Here is a 27,391-nt window from a genome sequence, read left to right on the forward strand (position 1 = left end):
CACCAGCCACTCCTCGGAAGGAAGATGGGGCAATCTACTTCTGTAGTGATACTGCCTCGGAAACCCAAGGAGGGGTTGCTGTGGGTCGGATCTGACTCTACGGTAATGATAGTGTTGCATATGCATGTGAAAGGTGGACAGTGAATAAGGAAGATCGAAGAAGAGTTGATGCCTTTGAATTGTAATGTTGGCGAAGAATACCGAAAATACCATGGACTGCCAGAAGAGTGAACAAATGTATCCTGGGGAGGTGTAGCCAGAATGTGCCATAGAGCCGAGAATGGCCAGACTTCATCTCACCTACTTTGTTCATGTTGTCAGACGGGACCATTTCCTGGAGAAGGATATCATACTTGATAAAATGGAGTATCAGTGAAAAAGGGGAAAACCTTCAACAAGGTGGATTGACACAGGGACTGCAACCATGGGTTCAAATATAGCAAGGATTTCACAGATGGCATAGGACCAAGAAGTGTTTTGTTCTGTTGTATGTAGGGTTGCTATGAGTCAACTAGATGGCACCTAACAACATAACAACAACAGCACAACATACTTATCTCTATTATAGCACTCATCATTTTGGCTGGGAAGTCTGGGTTTATCATTGTACTCTCAGGTCTCAGTGCAGTGCCTAGTACATGAAAGGCATTCACATTTATTAAATGCTTTTTGTTGATTATATCTAGTAGGAAAATAAGAAGGTATATACATGAATAAAATGCATGTCACATGAGAGGTATAAATGCAGCCAATCACATTCGCTAAAACCTACAACACACCCCCTGTCGTCAAGTTGATTCTGACTCATAGTGACCCTGTAGGACAGAGTAGAACTCCCCTAGGGAGCTCTGGTAGCATAGTGGCTAAGGCACTTGACTGCTAACCAGAAGGCTGGCGGTTCAAACCCACCAGCCACTCCTCGGAAGGAAGGTTGGGCAATCCTACTTCCGTAGTGATACTGCCTCGGAAACCCAAGGAGGGGTCACTGTGAGTCGGGGCCGACTCGACGGCACATAACAACAACAACAACAATAGAGTTTACAAGGCTATAAATCTTTATGGAAGCAGACTGCCACATTTTTCTCCTGTGGAGCAGCTGGTGGGTTTAAACCACTGACCTTTCAGTTAGCTGAGTACTTTAACCACTGTGCCATTAGGGTACCTTGGTATTTATTAGTGTTATGGGTATCTAGTGTTACTCCAACAGAAAATAACACAAGTGGATAACTTTAACAAACAGGGTTTATTCTCTTACAGTTGAGGAGGCTAGAAGTCCTAGTTCAAAGTGCCAGTTCTAGGGATTGGGTGAAGGCCCATTGACCTGGGCTTTAGCTCTGCCTCTTGCTTCCAGCCTGCTGAAGCTGGAGGCTTCTCTTAACTAAGGCAGCTACTGGCTGCTGAGGCTGACAAACCCAAGGTTGACAAGTAAAATGGCATAGTTCAAAGATTATTAAGCAACACAGTAGGCCACTAGTTCAAATCCCACAATCGGCAGGCAACATGGCAAGGCGCTGAACGAAGACTTGGCTACATGCATGGTCCAAGTGTGCCAAAAAGCTCAGATATCTTTCTCAAAGCTGCTTATATACAGCAAGCAGACCACATCCCTAAAGTAGCTACACAGCTGCTCATAGCAGATTCCACCATGGAATGGATTACATCCCAGTCTCATTATGGGAATAACTACCTCCAGTGCCCAGCCACTCAAAACCAGGCCCAGCCAAGTTGACACATAACCTTAACTACCACAACTAGTAAAAAAGATTATGTCTATTTTGGCGGGTTATAATAACTTTACATTTGATAGTGGTTTTTACTTTGCAGTGCACTTAAACATTTTAATGTAATCCTTACAACACACTCTGAACTATGTATTATTATCACTGCTTTTTAGAATGGAAATTGATGCTGTAGGATGTTAGGTAAATTAGGTTTTATAGCTGCAAGTGGCAGGTTGAAGATTCCAACCTTGCTCCCAACCTCTGGGGTTCCACAGAATAGTAGAGACTGAATGAAATGTGGAAATTTTCTGCATAAGAAATGAAAGTTGTGGGAAAGAATGTGATCTGTAAGAGAGAAATTATAGAGAAGTTGCTATTGAGTCGACTCCAACTCATGGTGAACCTCGTGTTTATCAGACTAGAACTATGTTCCATGGATTTTCAGTGGCTGATTTTTTGGGAGTACATCACCAGGGCTTTCTTCAGGGGTGCCTCTGAGTGGACTTAAACCGCCAACCTGTAGGTTAGCATCCAAGTGTGTTACCTGTTGACTACCCAGGGAATCTATTGTTGAGAAAAGATGTACAAAAAGAATCTTGGGGCATACTGTGTATAGAAAGTGAAGTGGCATCAGTAAAGGAGGCAAAGAGGTTGTGTGGTCAAAGAGTTTGAGGAAAAAAAAAAAAACAGATACATATTTCTGCATCAGAGAAGCTAGGACAGCAGTGAGAAGGGCAAAATCAAAGATGGCATAGCAATTAAGAAGTTACTAGTATCCTAGCAACTGGTACACCATCCGATCTGCAACCTATACAACTATGAGACCAGAAGAACTAGATGGTGCCCAGCTACCACTGCCATCCACTTGGAAGGGATGTAGGAGATCCTGCATAAAGAGGGAGAACAATGTGGTACAAAACTCAAAATCATTTGGAGGCAAAAAAAAAAAGAAGAAGGTGGGGACCAGGTTTGCTGGTCCAATGGAGCCTGGTGTAACCACTGAGACTATGGCCCCTAGTTGCCCTTCAGGTCTGGAATTGAACCCACAACTGTGGTTTCCAGCCAAACAAAGTACACGCATGTGAGTTAAACATTTACCTCAAGTAGACACACGCCCTGGAGAGAACAATCATGGGAGAAGGAAGGGCTGCTTATGCACAGGGAGATAGCTCAGGGTGCAGAAGAGTATGAAGGGATGGACACTGGGAGGAGGTAACTATGGGGAGGAAGTGGGAGGGGAGCTGCTGCATTGTAAATTTTGGTCAATGACATGAGACAAAGTATATGTGAACTGCTGTATGAAAAGTGAATTTACTCTGTAAATCTTCACCCAAATCCTAATTTAAAAAAAAAAAAGAAGTTACTAGTAATCTTTGAGAGAGCAGTTTCAGTAGCCTGGTGTAGGCAAAAGCCAGATGGTTCCAGCAAGCTTCCCTGCTTGTTCTTGCAGTTCTTTGCCAATTGGAATTTTACTCATGTCTCAAAGCCCAGCTCAAATCAACTTGAAGCTACATGTTTTTCCTCCTTCCTCTGACTCCTATAGCTGTTTTTTTGAACTACTTTTATATTACATATCTCATACTATTTAGTATTAGGAATCAATTTGATGGCAACTAACAACAAATTGGGAACTCTGGTGGCATAGTGCCTGAAGCACTTGACTGCTATCCAGAAGGCTGGCAGTTCAAACCCACCAGCCACTCCTCAGAAGGAAGGTTGGGCAGTCTACTTTCATAGTGATACTGCCTACCACCTCAGAAACCCAGGGAGGGGTCGCTATGAGTCAGATCTGACTCAACAGCACATAACAACAACAACAACAAACTCAGTATTATAGTTATTTCTATTTTATCTCATCTCTGTTCTTTTCTCACCAGCAAGCTTCTGAAGGACTTGAGTGTATTATGTGTTTTTCATCTTTCTGTGCCTAGCACAGGGCTTTCTACTTGGTAGGTACTCGATAAACATATCTTGGAAGAATACTGAGAGCGTACTATATCTAAAGCTTTCTAAATGATGCCTGACACATAAGTACTCATTCATTATTTGTTGAATATATTTATCCTGTTTTTAAAGATACACAGATACAACCTCATAAAATGGCAGTTTTCATGTGCCTTATGTAAATATTGTAGTAAAGAATATTAATTATATTTTGAGGTAAATATAAGCAGTTTGGAATTCTATTTTTTCCCTATTTATTTATTGTTAGACTTAAAATAAACATTTTGTGTATCAGTTATCTGTTACTGAATACAAGCCATCCCGAACTTAGTGGTTCAAAAGAACTACATCCTTATATGCACCTAATTTTGTGGGTTGGTGATTTGGGAAGGGCTCAGTAGGGATGGCTTGTCTCTGCTCCACATGGTATAGCTGGCTCTCTCACGTGGTTGTGGTCAGTTGGTAAGTCAGCTGGGGAAGACTGGCTGGTCCTTACTGAGCTCCCTAATGGTTCCCCATGGTGTTAGGAGCAAGTAGCTTATGTGTCTCATGTTCAAGCCGCTTAGTCCCTGCTTCTTCATATGGCAGCTAGATTCCAAAAGCATTGAAAGAGGCTCAAGGCACAAGCACTTTTCAAGCCTCTGTCTGTATACATTTGCTAATATCCCAGTTATCACTACAAGTCACAAGGCCAAGCCTAGATCAGTATGAGAGGGCACTCACTGTACAAGCATATGGCTTCAGGGAGGCATGATTCATTGGGTGCTATTACTGTAACACTGTCCCATTGGGCTAGTGAGGTGCTTAGGGAGAGACATTTCACATATTTAAAGAATGCCTTGAGTATTCACAATAACCACAAAAATAATAACTTTATCTACAATAGCACTTTATAGGGCACTTACTATGGCTAGACATTGAGCTATGCAGTTCAGAAATCTCATCTCTAATCTTTATAACAACTTTTATAAGACAAGAATTAAACTCCCTGATTAATCAATGAGAAAGTAGAGGTTCAAATATGTTAAGTAACTTGTTCAAGGTCACACGGCCAGGATGTGGCTTAAATTTGTCACATAATCCATGTGAGTGTTACTCTTTGGAACTCTGTTTTCAGAGTACATAGACAAGGAGGCCCCACTGCACTATTAGGTACAGGCATTGTGCTGGTCATTGGGTCTCATGGCGAACAAGACAGACAAGGTTTCTGCTATATGACTCTGTTGAGTTAGCTTAATTTGAAACAACTTTGTAATCCTTTCTATCTGTTTCCTATTGTAACCTCAAAACACCCATTACTTAAATTAGGCTTGCCCCTTCACTGATCAACAGATGTATGTATTTTGATTTCTGAGTCATACCCTCTCTTCTTCTTCCACCAGCTAATCAGTATTTGTCTTCCAGCTTCTTCCGTGGCATCTTTCCTTATTCTCTCTCTCAGGGGATCTGCCTCTTCTCTGAACTCCAATAGCACTTGTTGATCTGAACCAACCAATTTAGCACCTATCTTGTATATGATCTTATATTATTACCATTATTATGCATCTTATCTTTTTCTCTTGCTTGGAATTACCTAGAGAGCAAGGTCTTTCTTATACTTTTTCAGGTTTTCCTCCCCACCCTCCAATAAAGACAGAATAGATTCTTAATACATAGTTACTGATGAATTTTATATATGACACAACTAAAAATGTGGGGAAAGATTTCAGCTGTACATTAGCTGATTTGGAAATTGGGGTTGGAGCCTACCAAGTCAGGCATATAACTGAGTCTATTTTATTGCTACCAACATTTGCTAGAAATTTCATCCTAGTTTGAGTCCAGGAATTTACTTGGCTGTAATAATCTGTTTTGATAATACATAAGCTTTTTCTGTTAGCAAAAAAAAGACATACACACACAAAGATAAAATTTTCATACCTGCACTTGTTGCTTCTCTTGTCTTAAATAACAGATAAAAAGCCAGAAGCCATTGTCAACCATTCCAACTCTGAAAGCAAGAGTAGTGTCACGGAGCAAATACCGCCACCAGCTCAGAATACCTTCTCTGCCTCTTCTAGGAGAGTGAGTACTTTGAAATTAATATGGGTACTATGTTTCCCCCTACTGCTACAGCACACAGTTAGAAAGGCTTTAAAGATACATTCTTGCAAAAAATAAAGATACATTCTGGGGAAACAAACAAACTAACTAAAACCATCACTAAAAAAATTTGGTTATAACGTCTGGTGATAATAGGATATTACAAAATGAAAACTGTAACATAGGATATAATAGTCTGAGATCGAAGAAATTTTGTCAGTTGCCTATTTTCTTTGTATCTGAAGTTAAAGAATCTGTACCTAAAGTTCTGATTGGGCTAGGAGGATACCTGGCTTTCAGCATTAATTGTTTTGATGATTATTCTTTTGTTTACTTCTCCTTTAACATTTTGCTTTTGTGAGTAAGATCTTTACAATGGGTAGACAGAGGGCAGAGATAGAAAGAACTTGTTGCAACACCAGACACTCCTGTTCCTGCAACTTTGGCCAGGCTTCTGAGGATCTGTAAGCTGCTAGTCAGTGAGACAGAGCTGAGTGATGACCGTGCTCTACACAGTACACAGTTAGTTTTTAGGATAAGACTTTATCTGAGTTCTTTGGAATGAAGCTGTTGAGAAAGCTCTAGGACTTTATGTTGTTGTTGTTGTTATGTGCCGTCGAGTCAAACCCGACTCATAGCGACCCCTCCTTGGGTTTCCGAGGCAGTATCACTACGGAAGTAGGATTGCCCAACCTTCCTTCCGAGGAGTGGCTGGTGGGTTTGAACCGCCAGCCGTCTGGTTAGCAGGCAAGTGTCTTAGCCACTATGCTACCAGAGCTCCCTCTAGGACTTTATAGATATTAACTTATTGAACTTGTTAGTACCTGATGGATTAGAAAGAAGAGATTATGGTATCATTGTGGAAGTAAGGGAACAAAGCCTTGGCTGCTGACTTATTCCCAAGAGCATCTTTTTAAATCATTAGAGAGGTTTCAGATAGAGTGCAGTCCTCACTCATTATACCAGTTATTTAGTTGACCTCACATACTGCCATTTCAGTATGGTATGACTAGACTTCCTGCTTTTTTAAAAAAAAGAAAATTACAAACACACACATATACTTATTCTGCTTTGTCAGAATTCAGGGGAAGGTGTTTTTCTCCTTAGAGTCAGGGTGGCTTACAAAGAGCGGACATGATTGAGCCACTAGAGCTAGAGGAAGCCAGTACATAAATTTATAAAGTAAGACAACTGATGAAAAAGAAAGCCTGAGGATGAGTTGCAGACCAGTGATTAATGTTTTTATTGTACTTTCGCTACACCAGGTGGTAAAAGTGGCCTGCTATCAGGACAAAGACAAAGCCTTCTGCATGGTCCCTCCAGCCACAGGAAGGGACTGTTTGTTGGCTGATGTTCCAAAGACCACTTGACACCAAACTGGTCCTTGGCCTAATGCTTGTCTGTGATGTTTCCCCTGATTGGTACCAAAATGAGATGATTAGAGACAATGTAGTAAGCATCCCATAAAAGCCATCTTTCCTAACATTAAAATTTCTTCTTTCTTTTTTCTTTTTTTAATGAAATGATGGTGATAGAAATTGTAATCACTTTTTGAAAGATGTATTCTTTTGGGAAAATAAAAAAGACAGTAACCCTTTGACTTCTAAATTTTTTTCTTTTTAAAATTTTGTTGGTCAGTGGAATCTGAAACTCTGGAAACTATCCTAGATAAAATTATTTTCTTGAAATTAGCAATTAGAATTTGAGTGGAATTACTTTTAGTATTTTTATTAGTACTGACTTAAATCAGTTTGGGAGATCTGGGTTATAGTGCCTAAGGCATTTAACTGCTAACCAGAAGGTTGGCGGTTCAAACCCACCAGCTACTCCTCAGAAGGAAGATTGGGCAATCTACTTCTGTAGAGATGCTGCCTCGGAAACCCAATGAGGAGTCGCTGTGCGTTGAATCAACTCGATAGCAGTGAGTTTGGTATTTTTTTTGGTAAATCAGCTTATCACAGTAACTTAAAACATGTTTATACATCATCTTGTTTTTACCAGTCTCCACATAATTATGAGGAATGATTAAGCTCATTATTAAGGGAGTCCTGGTGGTGCAATGGTTAAACACTTAGCTGCAAACCTGAAAGGTCAGTGGTTCAAACCCACCAGCAGCCCGTGGAAGAAAAGACCTGACTATATGCTCCTGCCAAGATTATAGCCCAGAAAACTCTATGGTGCAGTTCTACCCTTTGCTATAGGGTCGCTATGAGTTGGGAATTGACTTGATGGCCCACAACAACAACAACAAGCTCATTATTACCATTTTATAGATGAGCATGTTGAGAAGTGAAGTGTCTTATTTTCAGTTACACAGTGGGTCAAGCTATTACTAGAACCCAGAGTTCCTGGTGCTCTAGGTCAGTGTCATTGCATAAGGGAGCAAAGAGAGTTGAATTTCTCAGAGCAATTCAGTCAGGTAGGACTACTGTTTTATGAGTCTGAGACTATTCATGGCTGAAGGAGAAAGGGAGCCTTGAGAGGTTATTAGCATCTGCCAGGTGAGGAAGGGAACATTGGCAGAAAGCCTGCCATGTATTTGCTCTCCTTGTATTGCCTCACGTTGCCTCACTGAGCTTAGTTAAATGTGGGAAAGGAAAACAGGCTGAAAAAGAATCACCAGGCCCTTTCTTTTTCTTTGCTTTGCTTCTTCTCTCACAGTTCTCCTCCAGCCTTTTTAGTAAGCCGGAAGAGCCCAAAGATGAATCTCCTTCTTCCTGGAGACTGGGACTCAGAAAAACTGGCAGCCACAACATGCTAAGTGAGGTGGCCAATTCCAGGGAGGCTCTAAGAGACAGAGGCTCCTCCATTTACCGCTCGTCATCAAGCCCTCGAATTTCTGCTCTGCTGGACAACAAAGATAAGGTGCATTTGGACAGAGTGTGGGGATAATTTCCAGCATAATTTCCTTCTGTGAAAATTTAATCTTGGGGGAAAAAATGAAAATACTTTTTAGTCCCTAAGTTGATTCTGGAAGCATAAAACCTTTAAAGGGACACATGTACATTGACAGGTGAATAAAGTATGCTTTTGACAAGGTTGATATTATTTATTTTAAAAGCTTTTCCATCTGTCTTACCTCATTCTTCTTTACCCTTCTTATTCCTTACCTCAAGGGGGGAAAAAAAAGAATCAGAAGCCTAACACTCTGGATATGGCCTAAAAGTTTCTTCTGAAGCAATACAAATAATTTATCCTTTTAATGTCTAGAAGCAGAACCCCTTAATGAAGCTCAGGCAAATTAGCACTTAGGAAAAAAAATGTAAACTTCTCATTTTTTTCATTATTGGAGATTTCATCAGGATAACCTCACAAATAGCTCATCTGCATACTCACCCAAGATGAATAAAGTTTTATTTTTGCATTTTTAGTTCCAGATTTTATAGGCCTCACTTCATGCTCTTCTCTGAGATTAGGTTCTTCCTTACAATCTTGTTGTTTCATATTGCATTTCTGGAGGCTACTAAAGGAGATGAGGCCTATTGGTTAGATGAATCCTGTAGTATATTTATTATGCATGCCCCCGAGGAAGTTGTATTTCAAGGAAAAGATAGGCTGCGGAATAAATGAGGCTGATTTATCGAGAGATTTGGAGTTGAGCTTTCTGTTTGTGGCTTCTCAAAGCGCCCTCCCTCTTGACAGAGCTGCTGCTCTGTAATTTGTGTTGCTCTTTTCCTTATTTGGTCATCCTGACTTTTCCCATGAGACTTATTTCCATATAAACTGGTTTTTAGTAGAGAAAAGTCAGGAAAGCCTTTGGAAGCTAATCTTTTTAAAAAGTGCTCAAAATAGAATTGGTATTGAATCTGGAAATAAGATAGAAAGATATATTGTGTTCTGCTTTTTCACCCAGAGTGTTGTACACTGTGTCAGTGTTTTACCTTCCCTGTGCTTTACTTGTTTTGATTTTACAGGAGAGAGAGAACAAAAGCTATTATAGTTCACTAGCACCCCGGAGGCTCAACAGCACAAGTGACATTGAAGAAAAGGAGAACAGGTAATCCTAATACAGGCCAAAGATGGCGCTTTTGACCTTTGCTGGGCATATTGATCTCCTGGCCATTACTCCTTTGTCTCTTTTCCTCACATGTCCTTAGTACATTCTGAAGTATTTGTTTCTTTTGCTTAGAACACTTTCCAGCCCTTACCCCCTTGCTTGGCCAGTTTTTCACCATTTAAGTTCTAACTCCAGCTAAGACATTACCATCTTTAGGAGGTCTTCCCTGGCCCTTCCAAGTTTTAGTCCACTAGCAGGCACTGTAAAGGTAGGGTCTACTAAAAATATTTTTATTTAATTGAATTGATCATTTTTTAATTTGTATATAGATAAAATTTAAAAGTCTTCTTCATCAGTTACAGTCAGCATAGGGATTTTGAAGTATTGCTGTATCTCAGAGCAGAAGGTAATCTAGAGCCTTGCTTTCAAAGTGGGGTCCTCAGACTGGCAGCCTCAGTATCCGTGGAAGCTTGTTAGCATTGTAGAATCTCAGGCCCCATCCCAGACCTGCTTTATTCCAATCTGCATCTAACTAAGCAAGTGTCCTCAGGTGATTCTGGTGCACATTAAAGTTTGAGAAAGACTATTCTAGTGAACCTTATGAAGCATAGAGGCCCATGGCTTTTGCAGCAAAGACCCTGAATTACCAATTGTGGCTCAAAATCCTACCACATCCATTTCCTGGATGCCTTTTCATTTATACTGCTAAAGGCTTCCAGCAAGTCCTCTTTTCCTTTCCCCTTCTGTAGTAACCTCTCCCTGAGAACAGACTTCCTCATCTTCTCCACTGCTCCCTTCCTTGCTTACTTATGAGCAACCCGCTACTGGGGACTGACTGTTTTTAAAAATTGGGGTTTTAAAAAAAGGAGCAAAAGTGGCTTTTCATTACAAAAGGGTTAGGAACATTTGGCATAAGGAATTTGGTATTTATTGAAATTAGTTGGCTTCCAAGGTGTACAAGAAGGCAGACAATAATACTGTTCTGTCCTTACAGAGAACAGGTATATAAAACAGAATCACTGAAAAATGTATCTTTTTCTTTAGTTATATTAATTTACCTGTCTGGCTTTTCTCTCCCAGCTTGCAATGATTGCACTATGGACAAAAGCTGATAGTAGTATTCAGTGTTGTGTTTTGTTTTTCTTTCGTGCCTCACAGAGAATCAGCTGTTAATCTAGTGAGGAGCGGTTCCTATACCCGACAGCTATGGAGGGATGACGCAAAGGGAAACGAAACCTCACAGACGATTGCTCCTTCCACCTATGTGTCAACATACTTGAAAAGGTACCAGTCTTGAAGGGGAGGGAGGTGATTTTTCTTCCACTCTGACCACGGGAATATGGGTAATTGCATGCCTTTTTATATCCAATTAGCACCACAAAAATGAATCAAAGAATGAATCACTATTATATTTCTTGGGATTAACATCCTGACTAATTTAATACTAAAATTAATTTATTCTCTTAACTGAATTAAAGTAAGCTACTTCCAAATTTTCACTACAGATCTCAATTTATACTCCATCCTCTCAGTCCTATTAAAATCTTCAACCAGAAATGACTTCTCATAATCTGTGGCAGGACTGAATTTAAACCACCCTTGCCCAGTAGCTGGCTCTCCTTTTTTTAAAACTAGAGTAGTTCTCATTTCAAGCTTTACTTTTGGAGAGAGGGAAAAAGGGAGGGACACTATAGGGTGGTGAGGGTTGGAAAATGGGGACAGTTTTGTATTGCATAAAGAAGTTTCCCATTAAGCTTGTTAATTTAGGGACTTGAGCCTTTTTTTTTTTTTTATGACTTTAATGGCCCTCAGATCCATCAAGATGTGAAACTCGCAAGTTTGGTGCAGAGAAGGTACATGGGCTTCTTTCCCCTTTTCTCGTCTATATTTCCTTTTCTGCAGTTATTTTCTTTGCCACTGACTAGCCAGCAACCAAAGCACCTTTGCCAGAGCCATTAAGCTACAAGATATACTTAATTAGTATTTTAATTTGAATTTTGCTGCTGATGTGGAAGAATCTGATTTTCATTGCTTACCTTGAATTCTTTCTTCATTTCCACTTGCTTAACCCCTCCAACTCCTTCTTCATGCCATAGCCTTCATCATTAGGTTTTTAAGATGACTAATTGGCTACCATAGAAGCAGGCTTTGGCATGTATTATATGAACAGGTTAAGTGCTTGGAATCAAAACTTATTTCCATTAACAGGAAGAATCTTCTCCATAGCGTATCCAGTGCTCTTCCCAAGTGTGGGTGCCAACTAGTTAATGTCTGAACACAGGAAGCAGTAAGCTATAAAATAAGCAAACTACTGTTGCCTTTTAGGAGCTCTGGTGGCATAGTCTAAGAGATTTGACTACTAACCAGAAGGCTGGCGGTTCAAACCCACCAGCCATTCCTCAGAAGAAAGGTTGGACAATCTACTTCGGGGAAAGTTGGGCAATCTACTTCCATAGTGATACCACCTCGGAAACCCAAGGAGGGGTTGCTATGAGTCGGATTCGACTTGATGGCAGTGAGTTTGGTTTTTTGGTTTTGTTGCCTTTTATTGTTTTTTCAGTTCTGTAGATACATTCTATAAGAAAGGGCTCAACTTTGAAAGTATACAAGTACAGTTCGGTGATCTCATGGAAGCTTTATTATACAAACTGCATGTTTCTGGCTTAACGAGGCTATCATCTATTTATCTCAGAGGCTAAGGTCTTGGTTTACTAGATGCACTGTTATTCTTTATGGTCAAATCCAAGACCAAGGAAACTTTTCTAAGAAAATAATATTCTAGTTCTAGGAGAGAAAGCTGCCATTTGGTTTCCAGGCAAAGAGTTATTTTATGATGTGGTTGTTGACCTTCATGATCCAAATCACCAGTTATATGGGTTGAATGAATGGCATTTAGTTTGGTAGGTAGAATCCAGCATAGTTATGGTGAACAGAGGAAAGAGGGGCTACCTCTATTTAGGGTGAAAAACATTCTTAATTATGTGACTACTTTTGAGAAAACATATAACTTGCTTCATACCTTTCATTTCTAAAGCTCTTCTTCTCTTAGAACCCTAAGATACTTTTTGATTTTACAAAATCTTATCTTATAATCTTTTCAAGATGAAAGAATCATATACCATCACCATTTATAAATGAAAGCGTGAGTAGAAATTTGTCATTCTCAAGCTATGCCAAATCCTGGTATACTTCCCATTTTCTAGCTCATCTCTTGTCTTTAGGTAAAATTCCTTTCACATGGCCCAGTAAAATGCTTCTTTTTCAAAGTAGGCCATAGCTTTTTTGTTTTGTTGTATTTCCTCAGATATCTCCTTACTATTACAGTCAAGAAGTATTTTTAAAATTCTAACCCAAATTTTTATTATTGGCTGTGCTTGAGATAGTTTTCAGTTGTCTTCAGCTGAAAGAAAAGTTGTTTTGTTGTTCAGATAATGCTACTTTCTGGGCTTAAAAACTTTAAATCCTCCCAAAGGCATTTTTGCTTTAGGCTAACTAATTGCAGTGCCAGAAGTCATTTTCATACAGAACTCCTCTGTTCTTCTCCACTCTTCAATTTTAAATCTTTCCTCTGAAACTTCCTTCATATCTCTGGTCTGTCTTTAGCTTTTTCAGTGCTACTTCTATATCAGCCAGACATTTGGGGGTGCATGATGTTTTTGCCTTGGGGTTTGTTGGGGATTATTTTTTTTCCAATAAGATTATTCTATTTCCTGTTATTTTCCTTTTTTAGCCTCTACTCATGTCATATATTCTACTCTCCTGCTTTCCCTTGTTACATATTGTATCTTCTCTTTCACATTCCATCACTCTTTTGGATGATTGACAGTTGCCTGCTTGCTTCCAGTGACCCAGCTATAGCTGGAGTTGATCACTCCCAGTTGTTGTACTGTCACTGGCCTATGTTGCTTTTAAGTGCACAATCTGGGTGGGAAGGTGGTGCTGGGAAATGGAGGGTGAGTGGCATGTCCTGAAGGAAGTGACTGTGTGCTATTTTGCAGTGCTTCATTTGGTAGAAGTAGTGACCCCACCAGTCCCTACATTTCAGCCAATCGCAATTCATCTCCTGCTACCTCACCCATTACCATTGGTTCATCTACCTCTCGGGGCTGCCAGGGGCAACCTGCCTCTTCTTGCCCTGCACCAATCAGTGCAAATACTACTGCAACTGTACACCATGGCAGGTAAGGCTTCTTGGAGCCATTTGAGTTGCATTCATCAAGCCTCTGGATACACAGTATGGGATTTGAATCAGGGACTTTGTCACTATAAAAGCAAGCTCGAGTTCCTGCAAAAATGTTCATAATTTAATGAGGATGCTTTTGCTTTAACTTGTATCAGCTGGTCAGCAGTTGCTCATTGAATAATTATAAAGCATGTATGAGTGTACTTGTTGTTTAGGCATCAACTTAATATGACTGCTGTCATCTCTCAAAAACATTTCTCTCTTACTAGTTGTAATTATAATTTAAGTATTGTACTAGTTTGGTAAATCAAGTATTAAAAAGATTCCCATATTTCATTTATACTAATTTTCCAGTAATTATAGATAGGGATCTCTTAGAGTAGTGGATTTTGGAAGACAGCATTGAAGTCCAAATCCTTACTCTTGTTCCAAAAGCCTTCTATAGCTTTCTGAAAATTCCCATCCAATGAGAGTGTTTTGGTTGAAATACTTTGGAAGGAGAGAGATTTGTGTTTATCTAAACTTTGTTCTTGGGGTAATGTCTTTGTGGTTTCTAATTCACCAAATAAGTAACATGGGCAGAATGTTATTGTGAAAGTGCAGCAGGACTTTAGCTGTTTATAATCCATTGGGTATGGTCAGAGACTTTTTGCTTTTGAGTTGGCAATGGGACTTTTTTTTTAGGGGGGGGTTTCTTTTTTTCTACAACTGGCACACAAAAAAAATGAAAAAATATTGGTAGCCTTGCTATAAGAATACCCATGATGGCAGTGCTTGATTGCTATTTGTTAGTTTACAAGCTTTCTTTCCCTAAAATAAATGATGATTGTTTATTTGACCACGAGGGACAGCATTACTAATAATAAGAGATTATTAATAATAAAAAATCCATTGCCGTCAAGTTGAATTCCAACTCACAGTGACCCTGTAGGACAGAGGACAACTGCCTCATAGGGCTCTCAAGGCTGTCATCTGAAGGAAAAAGACTGCTGCATCTTTCTCCCATAGAGTGGCTAGTGGGTTCAAACTGCTCACCTTCTTGTTGGCAGCCAAGTGCTTAACTGTTGCACCACCAGGGTTCCTTGATTATTAATAATAATGTCTTATAATTACATAGAAATTTGTTATATTCTCATAGTAATCCAGCTACATAGACATAGTAGATACTATCCTCATGTATGAAAAAAACTGAAACATGGGGAGATTACTTGATTTACTGTTAAGAGAGAGAGCTAGGGGAAAAATGAAAGGAAATTACTCCTTTACCAGTAACAGCTACCATTTGTTGAACCCTATTATGTGCCAGGCATTGAGTTAGGTAATATATAATGATCATATTGAGATTTGGCTTACCCACACACAACAGTAAATCCAAGTAATAGTGGCTTAAATAAAATAAAAGTTAATGTTTTTTTTCTTTCACTTAGGAAAGTCCAGAAATAGGCTGGTACAACAATTCCAAAGTCATTAAAGGATCCCAGTTCTTTCTGTCTTTCCATTCCACAATGCTTAGATCATGCCTTCCATTTCCATGAGTTGCTTTATTGTCTGAAGTAGCTGCTGGAGCTGAAGCCATTATGGCTGCGTTCTAGCCTGAAAGAAGGAAGGAGGGGCAAGGGTGCAAAAAGAACATGCAGCTGAACTGAGAATTTTCCCAGAAGCACTCCCCAAGAGTTTTCTGCTTATGTCTCATATAACCACCAGTGGCCAGGGAGACCTTGGGAAATGTGGGTTTGTGACTATCTTACTGCCTTTAGTAATACAGGGGTTCTGTTAATGAGGAAGAGGGAGAATAGATATGCATTAGGAAACTACCTGTCTCAGTCTCATAAAGAGTTCCTAGAGTATAGAAGTATTCATGTCATTTTATGGACAAGGAAATTGAGAACAAAGATTAATCATCTGCCCAAAGTCACACAGCTTAATAAGGAACTGAGTTAGGAACTGAGCCTGTCTGTCCATTTGGAAGCTCTTGGCTATTTCATTATTTTGCTTTCATTGAGTTTATATTGTATTCCAAGCACTATATTAAGTGTTCTACATACATTATTTAATCACAGGAACCTTGCATTTTAAAGTGTCATCCCTATTTTACAGAAAGAAGCAGCTATTAGAGAGGTTACATTGGCTTAAATTTAACCTCAAGTGGTTTCAAAACCCCTATTTATTCTGTTCCTACCAACCTATTTGTAAACTCATACCAGATTTTAAAATAATAGTAAAGGTTCTATTATATACTTTCATTCACTCAGTCACTGCCACCAAGTTGATTCAGACTCATAGCAACCCCCATTTGGTTTCCAAGGCTGTAAATCGTATGGAAGTAGACTGCCTCTTCTTTCTTCCTCAGAGCAGCTGGTGGGTTTGAACCACTCACCTTTTGCTTAGCAGCCAAATGCCTTAGCCACTACACCACCAGAGCTCCTATTATATATTTTACTAAAATAAAATCCCTGGCATTTTTACATCATCAGAAATTGTTTCATTGTTTTTATTTCCTTTTTTCACAACAGCCTGCAGTACTGTGGCAGAGAGACTAAAACATGCCATTAACCTAAAAATAACTTTATTCATTTTAGGCTTTTGATAAGTATAGTTTTTATAGTTTTGTTTCTACATAGTTTTATTAGTACTATACACACACACACACACACATATATAAAGCCTGAGGAATTGTTTGCCTTCAACTTTTTAATTAAAAAATGAAGATAAAATTTCACCTTTTCTTCTGAGCCATTAATTGCTTCTGGAGAAGTAGCTTTTATTTTTCAGGCACTACTGCCATCTTCAAAAGTGTTCTAATTTTGTATTTATATCTACATACTATATTTAGATTTTATAATCTGATTTTTCCAAGTTATTTTAATAATGTGATTATTTGGAAGTGAGTTTATAGCTACTTATAAACATTTCTGGTCATAATTGTGTATAGGTAAAAAAAGAAAAAAAACAGGTTTTTAAAAATTCTTGCTTTTCATGGCTTTTCCCATCTCTGGGAGTATCAATTTTGGGTCTTTGTTACCCCAGCAACAAGCTGTGATAGCACAAATGATAGCTTTTTTGGGTGGAGAGCCAATGGTTGCTTCCAACTCATTTAAGAAACAAAGATCTTGTTTTCATGTAAACGACTTAATTATACAGCTTGCTGTTAGAAAAATCTGTAGTACAGATTATATATAGAATCCTGGGTAATTTTTTTTTTTTTTTTAAGTTTCTCACGCAGTTACGAATACAGACAAACATTTGGCTAAGTGGGAAGGGAACAGTTACTGAGCTAGGTGAGGGAAAACTAAACACACTGAGGTTGTAGAGCATTTATCGAACGTCTGGATAATTCAAGAGGATGGTCATCAAATCTAGACTGAGGACTACCACAAAGTCGCCCACTGCCAACAATTAAAAGGGCAGGTGGAGACTAATATTGTAAGTGACTTACATGTCTTTTTCATGGATGGACAGACCCTGTCTCTGTGTGCACATATAGCAACCAGAGGGTACTGAGGAGTCCTTTAAGGCTCTCTTGCATGCATCCCTCTCTTGCCTGTCCCATTGCTAAGGTTTTGTTTTTTATTTATTTACATAGTCTCAGGCAAAAGTATAAAATACCTCATAAAATAGAACTTCTCAGACAGAGGATGGGAGATTGAATGCATAATGGTACTGTTCCAAGATTTAACATCTCAGAATTTTAAAAACCAATCAGTCCACCCACCAACAAATATCTGAGCAAGAATTTCTAGTGAAACCTGACTATCTCTAACCCTTCTGTCTCTGTGCCTGATGTTTGTTCTAGCATACCTGACCCTTTTTTTCCCCCCGCTTGTGTCTTTTTAATAATTATTTCAGGACTCCTTACAAATCCCAGGCTGACTCAACAGCAGAGAAAACAGCAGACAGTGTTTCTTCTAGCACTCCGCTGTGTGTGATCACTAATCGCCCTCCACATAGCACTGCCAATGGGGTGACATCTGCCAACGTACTCTCGACCACTGGAACAGACTCCTCTGTGGAAGCCAGGGAGAGAAGAAGGTATACTATGTTGATGATTTGATTTGTGGGGTTCTGCTTTGGGGGGGAGATTAAGGAATGGGTGTGAAGTCTTTCCCCAATCTCAAAGAAATATATTAAAGTAGATCTTTATATTATAGTTTGGGTTCTTCCTTTTGTATCTGGGAGGTTTTTGGTAGAGAGCTTAATTATTTCTGATCATTAACAGATACTGCTCCTATTGTGCATATATTGTTGTTGTCAGCTGCTATCCAGTTGGCCCTGACTTGTAGTGACCCCATACACAACAGCATCAGACTGTTACAGTCTATAGGATTTTCAGGCTTTTTTTTTTTTTTCTATTTGTTTTGTAAGAGAGAAAATTGTCAGACACTCTTTCCCCATTTTGTGATGGAGAACCTGAAGCAGAGAGAAGGATCTTTTGTTTTGTTCTAGGTTGTCTATGATAACTTCTCTGGCAGCAAAGAGAGGCAACAGTATGATTAAAGGCTCAGACAAACTGAGTTAGAATATGCATTTTTATTAATTAATTAATTTGAGAAAAATAATAGGAAAAAGAATAATAGTACCAGTAAAACCTGCAAAAGCTAGAGCCTGTGTAAGACAGAAACCTGTCAGAGAAGGGAAATGCAAATATTTTCCACTATATTGAGTGATAGAAAAGCGCTGAGACTGCACCCTGTCAAAGATGGCAAACTTGTGAGACCCAGAAGAAACAAGGCAGTCCCATTGGGTTCTGGCTTGCGCAGGTTACCCTGTATGTATAAGGATGGATAATGACTGGCTGGCTATTATCCAGTTTCTTCAGAGAGAAATTTTGAGAGAGCAGTTGTGAATTGACATAAAGAAAAAAATTAGGAGCTCTGGTGGCATAGTGCCTAAAGCATTTGACTGCTAACCAAAAGGCTGGTGGTTCAAACCTACCAGCCACTCCTTAGAAGGAAGATTGGGCAGTGAATTGACATAGGGTAGATTTAAGGTTTTGATTATCAAGATGAAGAGACGTTAGAAGATGTGACCAAGGTAGATTGGGCTATTCCATTTTGTTGTTGTTGTTGTTATGTGCTGTTGAGTTGGACCTGACTCATAGCAACCCCTCCTTGGGTTTCTGAGGCGGTATCACTACGGAAGTAGATTGCCCAACCTTCCTTCTAAGGAGTGGCCAGTGGGTTTGAACCGCCATCCTTCTGGTCCATTTTAATAGGTGTAAAAACTGGAATGCACTCCATTTGGGAATTTCAGATCCACCTGAAGACTGAGGCTATAATTAGCCCTTTGTTAGGAGTAGAAAACAGGTGAAATCTTATAAAAATTTAGATTTGCTTGACTTAATTTTACTTTTGAATAACTCATGTTAATGAATGTGTGTGTGTGTGTGTGTGTGTGCGTAGTAAGTTAAGAAATCTTATCATTTAAAGATGCAATAAGATTTTGTTGTTTTTTTAAAACAGAAAAGTTTACATAGCATATTAGGTTCCCATTTGACAATTTCTATGGAAATTGTTCAGTGGCATTATTTTCATTTTTATGATGTGTTAACATTCTTTTTAATTCCATTCTGGTTGTTCCATTTCCAGTGCTCTAGTTTCCCTGCCCCCTTATCTTCTCATTTTTCCTTTAGAGTAGTTGTTGACCTTTTGGTCTCATATGGTAGTTTTTTTTAATGGAGCACCATTCTTACAGTTATCCCTCATTTTGTATTATTTTACTAAAAGGTGACCTCAGAGGATAGTTTTGGTTCAGGGTTTGAGTATCTCTTCAAACTTGAGGCAGTAGTCTCAGAACATCCTCTAGTCTCAGCTGGTCCAGTAAGTGTGGACTTTTTAAGAATTTGAATTCTGTTCTGCACTTTTCTCCCCTTCTACCAGTGTCCATCTTTTTGGCCCTGATCAGAATGGTCAATAGTGGTAGCCAGGCACCATCTAGTTCTTCTGGTCTCAGAGTAGATGAGGCTTTCGCTCTTGTAGGCTGTTAGCCCTATAGACTAGTTTCTTCTCTGAGTCTTTGTTTCCTTCTTTATCTTTTGTTTCTGAGTAGTAGAGACCAATAGTTTATCCTAAATGGCTGCTTGTAAACTTTTAAGACCCCAGATGCTACTTACTTTAGTAGGATGCAGAACATGAACTCTGTGAACTGTGGTATGCCAACTGACTGAGTTCTCTCATGAGACTAAGGTTCTAAGTCTTCAAACCCAGGCAACCAGTCTCATACAGTGTTTGGTTATGTCTGAAAAGTGTGTCCTCTATGAATATATATATATGCATATACACATACATATGGATGCTTCTTTCTGTACCCACATATGTACATATCTGTACCTACCCAAACACATATATCGGTATTATTATACACATATATATGTATGGGACCGTGGTGGTTATATTTTTGTGTCAACTTGGCCAGGCCTGGTTGAGTGGCTGGGCAGCTGGATGTAGTATTCCTCATGATGAGACTGGTAATCAACTCCATGGTGGAATCTACTGTGAGCAGCTGAGTAGCTGCCTTAGGGAATGTGGTCTGCTTCCTGTATTTGAGCAGCAGCCTTGGGAGATGGTCTCGAGCTTGTGGCACACTTGGACCCTGCGTGTAGGCATGTCGTTGCACAGCAGCCTGCTATGCTCTGCCGACCTTGGGAATTACAATGGACTTAAGTTAATGGCCTGCTGTGCGGTTTGGTAACATCAGGACTGTGCCTTTTTGACTTGTCAACCTTGGGGCTTCTCAGCCTCAGCAGTCAGCAGCTGTGGAGTAGCTGGTGGGTTTGAACCCCAAACCTTCTGGTTAGCAGTCACATGCCTTAGGCACTACAAAAGTGTTTTCCTTCCTTCTTCTCTCACTCCCTTCCTTTTTTTTTTTTTTCCATTTCTTTACATCAGTGAAGGAAACTAATATTCTGGACTAACAGATTTCAGAGCCAACCACTGTTTTCTTTTCACTGGTTTCCATCTAAGGTAGTGGTAACAAATCAATCTTGGATATTTAATGCTTGGGTATTTAATAGCTCAAATGTAATTTAGATAACTATTAGTTTCATCTAGAAACTAAATGCAAAAGTAGTATTTGTTGTTAACTGGGGAAAAAAAAATTTCCCTCTGAGCTGAGAGAAGTAAAATGAATTAAATTCATCATTAAGATCATGATCCTTGAAAGGATAGGGAAATTGAATTCTTTATCATATTAACTTTTTAATTGCCTACTTGCACTATTACTAAGTTCCTAGAGAAATTTTGGGAGCTGGTTACTGCCTTTTGGGAATTTTATAACGTAGGATCAATAAGATAACACATGCTACAGATTTTTATTTTTGCTTTATAAGTTTTATTAAATTTCACAAACATTTATTATCTAAAGCTGAAATTCTCAAAGAGGTACCTGTTTCATGAAAAGGGTACTTTGCCCATGGCCCAAAGAATTGGCAAAGAAGGACTCTATCCAAGGCTCTGGGGAGGGGCAGAAAAGTCTTTTGGGAGAAATTTTCCCTACTCATGTAGTTTGGAAATTCCAGGCCAAGAATTTTACGCAGAAACTTGGCCTGTATTCTTGAACCTTTGGAGTCCTGGCATAAACAAATTGAAAACCACCTTGAAGGAACACATCTACAATTGAGGGTACCAGGGATTTCCATAAAAAAGTTTCTACCACAATGAACTGAAGATGAACCATCACAATGCAGTGAAAACACTGAAGGAAATGAACTGCCATGAGGGAGGGTCAATAGAGGGTCAATAGATGTTCTAAGATAGACTCATAGATATAGACAAATGTGTAATAGAATTTTGAATGCACAACAAAAATTTCAAACTATTATTTGAGTAGATAGCAGTTATTTGGAGTGAACAGCTATACTAGACATAGGATCAGTTAGGTAAATGAATCAAGCATGGTTTTAAAAATACAAGAGTTTACAAATATAGTATTGTGTCTATTGTAGAGGTCGAATTAAGTGGGAACATAATATAAAGCATCCGTCAACCATTTATTGAAGGACTACTAGCTGCTGTACAGAGGCACTGTGTTAGACTGGGTTGTCTAGAGAAACAAAACCAATAAAGCTTATACAGCAAGAGAGAAAGAGAAATTTATGTTAGGAAAATGGCTCACACACTTACAGAAGATGGCAAGTCCCAAGTTCTTGGATCAAATGTCAAGCTGGAGGCTTTTCCCAACTCATGCAGCTGCAGGGGCTGAGGAACTTAAGATTGACAGGCAGTGTACTGACTGTTGACTCCAACGAATGACGAATCCAAGATCTCCAGGCCGAATGGTGGATTGTTCACTCATGGACAGCTGTAGGCAGCACAACAGGATCTCAATCGACAGAAGAGTGTCTCTTTTCCCAGGATGTCCATAAATATATTGGAAGCAGGCCACACCCCTAGGAAAACTCCCTTTCAAGGATTGGCTGCTCAAAACATACATCTGAACCCATCGTGGGAACAACCCACATCACAATTGCTTAAACCACACAGAATTGTGGTCCAGCCAAGTTGGCACACAGCTCCAACTATCACAGGCACTAATGCTACAAGGTCAAAGAAACCATTTTTCTTGCCCTTACCAAACTAAGGCTTACCCACTACCATCAAGTTGATTCCAATTTATAGTGACCCCCATTGAGTTTCTAAGGCTGTAAATCTTTATGGAAGTAGGTTGTCTCATCTTCCTCCCATGGAGCAGCTGGTGGATTTGAACCACTGACCTTTTCTGGTTAGCAGCCATATGCCTTACTCACCATGCCACCAGAGCTGCTTTCTTCTTGCCCTTGAGGAGGTTAAATCCTTCTAGTGTGGAAAGCAAACAAGTAAATCAAGTAGTACAGTACAATTGTAAAGGGCTGTGATAAAGGTATATGTAAGATTGCAATGGAGGCACAAAGGAAAGGAATCTAATTTAGACTGAGTGGGATGACAGGGAAGGCTAACTAGAAGAGGTGACTGGACTTGAATTGTGAAAGGCAGCTATAAGTTAGCTATAAGTCGTAACAGGAGGATATGGCATTTTACAGGGAACATGAGAAGTTCAAGAAACAAGTTTAGCATGCTTAATGCCTAAAGCTGAGGGGAGGAGGGGAGGTAAGACCAGTGTAAAAACAAAACAAAACAAAAAAAACTCAACTGCCATCAAGTAGATTCTGACTCATAGTGACCCCTTTTGGGTTTTCGAGGTGGTAAATCTTTGCAGAAGTAGATTGCCCAGTTACTTTTGCAGAGTGGCTGGTCCTTCTGAAAGTGTGTTATATGAAATATTTAGATTTTGGGAGAAAAGGATTCTATGGCCAAATGAAATTTGGGAAACAATGAGTTAAAGAACATTAAACAGGATTGCTCAAAAACCTTCTCAGGATCATTCCTCTCCTGTGGAGAGGGTAGGAGAAAATAGTTAGAATTTACAGTGTTTTCCAAATTTGTGTTCATGGAATTACTTTTTTCACAAAAAAAAAAAAAAAAAAAAAACACAAGACAGGTATTCCACGGGACATGCTTTGGAGATTGTAGATTAGAAAGGTAGGCAGGAATCATATCATGTAGAATTTTGTTTATACTATGCTAAAAATCTTGATCTTTTATTCTCAAAGCTACTGAAGGATTTTAAACAGGGGAATGACTTGATCAAATAAAACATATCATTTAAGTCTTCACAAAATCAAAGCCATTTAGTTTCTCCCTCTAGCCAAACAAAAGCTGAAAGAAAAAAAAATGAGATGTTTTGAAAACAGCTCAATTTTCCTTCTGAAAGAGCTTGCTGGGTGCTAATTCTCTTGAAGCTGCAGCTTCCTCTAATCAGCTCATTGTAGAAGCATTTTGACTCCTGCTGGGAAGCCATGATGGAAGTTTGAAGCCTGTGTTCACAGGTCCAATTTGAAACAATTAGTGAGCATTGGGATAAATGGGGCTTTAAAGCTGGCCACAACAAGGCCTAAGCAGTGGAAAGTAATCTCTCAGAAATAATCTCCATTTGCAGTGTAATTAGAGTTTTTGAATTGAGGAGTGGGCTTTCTCTTTTTGAGAATGTTTTATTCTAAGAGGGGATAAATGGGTGAGTGCATAAGAATTGTTCAGTGATCTCTCTCAGTTTTATGTCCTGGGTAATAGCAGTTTTTTACTTATATTATTAACTACAGATGTATTGTTAAATGAACAAAGCCAGATGTAAAAGGATATATGATGACACCAAATAGTAATAAACATGGAAATGTTAATATTGTATTTCTCTGAAGAATTATGGGTAATACTTATTTTCTTCTTTATTTTCCAAATTTTCTTAGTGATAAAGTATTGCCATTTAAATGGGGGAGGGAGTTTTGGGGAAAAAAAGTTAACTGTAGGGACAATAGTCTCTCTTATGTGTAATAGGTGAAAAAAAAAACTCAGATTCAGACATGTTCTATAGAGCCCCTTTTATTGAGCCCCATTTATCCCAATGCTCACTAATTGTTTCAAATTGGACAGGACAAAGACAGAACAAAGACAGTCATCCAGGATGAGGTAAACCATCAGCATGTGCACAGTACAGAAAGCCAAATGGAGTCCACTGAGTCACAGTCATGATATTCATTATGTTGTTGTTGTTATGTGCCGTCGAGTCAGCCCCGACTCATAGCGATCCCTCCTTGGGTTTCCGAGGCAGTATCACTACGGAAGTAGGATTGCCCAACCTTCCTTCTGAGGAGTGGCTGGTGGGTTTGAACCGCCAGCCATCTGCTTAGCAGGCAAGTGCCTTAGCCACTATGCTACCAGAGCTCCCAGATACTCATTATATATATGACAGAATAAAAAAGAAATCATCACAAAATTGTGATTGGTGGCAGGTCATCTCATCACTGTCACAGGTGGGACTACAGAAGGGGAGGAAAGGACCATGACTGGGATATGTACATAACTGAAGGTTAAAAAGGATTACAAGATTGTGTTCTGGGGCTTGACTACCTGGCTGCATGGCGGTCAGGGAAGACTCATGGACATGCAACCTGAGTCATAGCCACAAGGTGGCTACAAGACAATACCAGGAGCTCTGGTGGCCTAAGGCACTTGACTGCTAACCAGAAGACTGTCCGGTTCAAACCCACCAGTTACTCCTCGGAAGGAAGGTTGGGCAATCTACTTCTGTAGTGATATTGCCTCGGAAACCCAAGGAGGAGTCGCTATGAGTCAGATCAGACTCCAGGACTCCAGGGCAGTGAGTTTGGTTTTAACCTTCAATTTAGATAAGGGCATGCCCAGGCAAGTCCCCTAGTTCCTTGTGTGAACATAATCTACTTTCAGCCACACTCTTCCTGAGAGCAAACTGCTCCTCCCTAGGTATGTCCAGGACTTGTCTAAGCATAGCCACGTTGCTGGTTTAATGGTCAGAAAGAACTCAGATGGCGTCTAAATTTATGTGAAGCCTCAAATGAAGTTAAGGCTTCTGCTGTAGACCACAGCCTTCCACAATCCAAGTACTTTAGAATTTAAGCTCTAATATAGATGTAAGTCTGTGAAAATGGCCATGATTATTGAGAGTAAACCTAATCGTCACAAATTTAAGATTTGCAGGATTCTAGATAATCTAACAATTTGCATACACAGCTCAGGACAGAACCTCTAGAATACTTCATTACTTTTAAGAAGGTCACAATCTTGTATTTATGAAGTTCTCCCCCCCCCCCCCAAAACTCATGTGTGCTCAAATATATTCTCGTAAGATGATGGAAAGGAATAGAAGTTATGCTCCCTGTTTTACAAATAGAAATGCTGAAACCCTAAGAACATAAATGTTTTGCTTGATTACCACACTTTGAGATAGAGACACAGTGGAGACCATTATCTAGATCTCTTTTTTCTCTTCATTGTGTGCACTAACCATTTCTTCTTTTGGATATGAGTATTAACCCTAAAAAATAAAGGTTTTTCAATAAATAAATAAAAGGTTTTGAATCAGGGTTGGTTTTAATCTGCAGCCCAGAGTGCAATGGCCTCTACCTTGTTGGTACTCTAATCACTGCCATCCATTCTTTGGATTGTTCCTCAGGACCATGGAAACCACGAGTCATCTGATCATAAAGGGGTTGATTTGACTGGCAGCCGTGGATAGAAATGACAAGTGGCAAACAGTTGGCTGATAAGTCTGCAGGGATATCAGGGCCAAGCAGCAGCTGTCACAATAGTGTAGTGGTTGGGTTCATTTTCCAAAGCTCTTAGTTTTCCTTAGCAACTAAATGTAAACAATTCCCTTGGCTAATATTAGAGTCTGATAGTGTCTGCCTTTGATTCTCTTGGTCTATTTGTCCTCTAACATTTTCCCTTTTTTTTTTTTTTTGAACGGACATCCTTTCTTTGCTTTACAGAAATGGCTAAAATTGTTTTTCTCCACAAGAAGCTAAAATTGTTTTCTTTCTCTTCAAAATAGCCCACATTACATGTGTCTGTGCTTTGCTTGACCAGAATAACTACAGCACTGACTGGATCATACACATCACACATATCGACCTTCCTGAATCCCTTTCTTTTGGGGTCTTTCTAAGCTAGGTAGTTTTTCTTGCTAATGTGAAGCTGTCAGTGGATTAATTTGGCATCATCGGCTTTAATTTTAACATTCAGCTTTGGAATGTTAGAAATTTAAACCAAGTAATTAAACTCTGAGTCATGGTTTTTAAAAGTCATTGGACTCATCCTTCTGCTTCCAAACTAAAGGCAGGCAGTTATCAATTCAGAAAGGTGCTCCAGAAAAGAGATTCCACAACCTCCTCTAGTCTCTTTCAGTTTCTTTTCCAAGATGAGTGTTTCCTCTCTTTTTCTAAAAGCCTGCAGCAGTACTGAACTACGAAGTTTTTTTTCCTCTATTGCTATAAATAGCACTTTCCTAACTATGAACACTGAGCCGGAGAGAGTGAAATACATGCAGCAGTAGGTCTATTTCCTATTCTGTTGCCATTCCGGAGATCTCTGGGTTGCTTACATGATTAGGATTATGCTGTGGCACTCCAAATAGTTCTGGAATGGAATGAAAGAAAAAAGTCCTCTTCTGCTTAGGCTCAAATCCTTAGGTAGCAGAATGACAAGAGGCTTCATTAGACTGAAGACACCTTACAGATAAAACTGCCTTAGTGTCATATGGCACATCTGTGTCATTTCTTTAGAAGATGTCTGCTTTGGAAGGATAATGGTGATATGTTGCTACCTGAGGGATCACAGGCACATTGAAGTTTAGGTGAGGCAACAACTAGTGAGCTAGACAGGATATAATGGGAGCAATTGACCTTTGCAGTTTGAGCATGGGCCTCCAACACCAATGATATTAGTTATATTACAAACACTAGTACTTCCCTCCCACAAGTTTTTTTTCCCATCTGAGTGGTGGAGTCAGCTTCTATCATTTTATAATAATCAAGTACATTCCATACTGTGCAATATTGGATATTGTTGGTACTAGAGTGAACATTTTCCATATTTTAACATCTCTGAGATGAGTATGTGTCTT

General features: G+C 39.3%; 1 protein-coding gene across 1 annotated transcript in view; it reads left to right on the forward strand.

Moving 5' to 3' along the window:
- The window catches only part of PPP1R12B (protein phosphatase 1 regulatory subunit 12B), a 322,390-nt gene that overhangs the window by 116,837 nt on the left and 178,162 nt on the right, over nt 1-27,391 (forward strand). Inside the window, exons 9-14 of the mRNA XM_042780984.1 lie at nt 5,620-5,729; nt 8,409-8,612; nt 9,662-9,744; nt 10,903-11,028; nt 13,743-13,925; nt 17,774-17,956. Of these exons, the coding sequence (XP_042636918.1) occupies nt 5,620-5,729; nt 8,409-8,612; nt 9,662-9,744; nt 10,903-11,028; nt 13,743-13,925; nt 17,774-17,956 (889 nt within the window). The remainder of the gene's footprint in view (nt 1-5,619; nt 5,730-8,408; nt 8,613-9,661; nt 9,745-10,902; nt 11,029-13,742; nt 13,926-17,773; nt 17,957-27,391) is intronic.

The sequence above is a fragment of the Orycteropus afer genome, unplaced genomic scaffold (genome assembly GCF_000298275.1).
Source record: "Orycteropus afer afer isolate SDZICR_OR568_19922 unplaced genomic scaffold, OryAfe1.0 scaffold00075, whole genome shotgun sequence".
In the NCBI taxonomy this organism is placed as follows: domain Eukaryota; kingdom Metazoa; phylum Chordata; class Mammalia; order Tubulidentata; family Orycteropodidae; genus Orycteropus; species Orycteropus afer.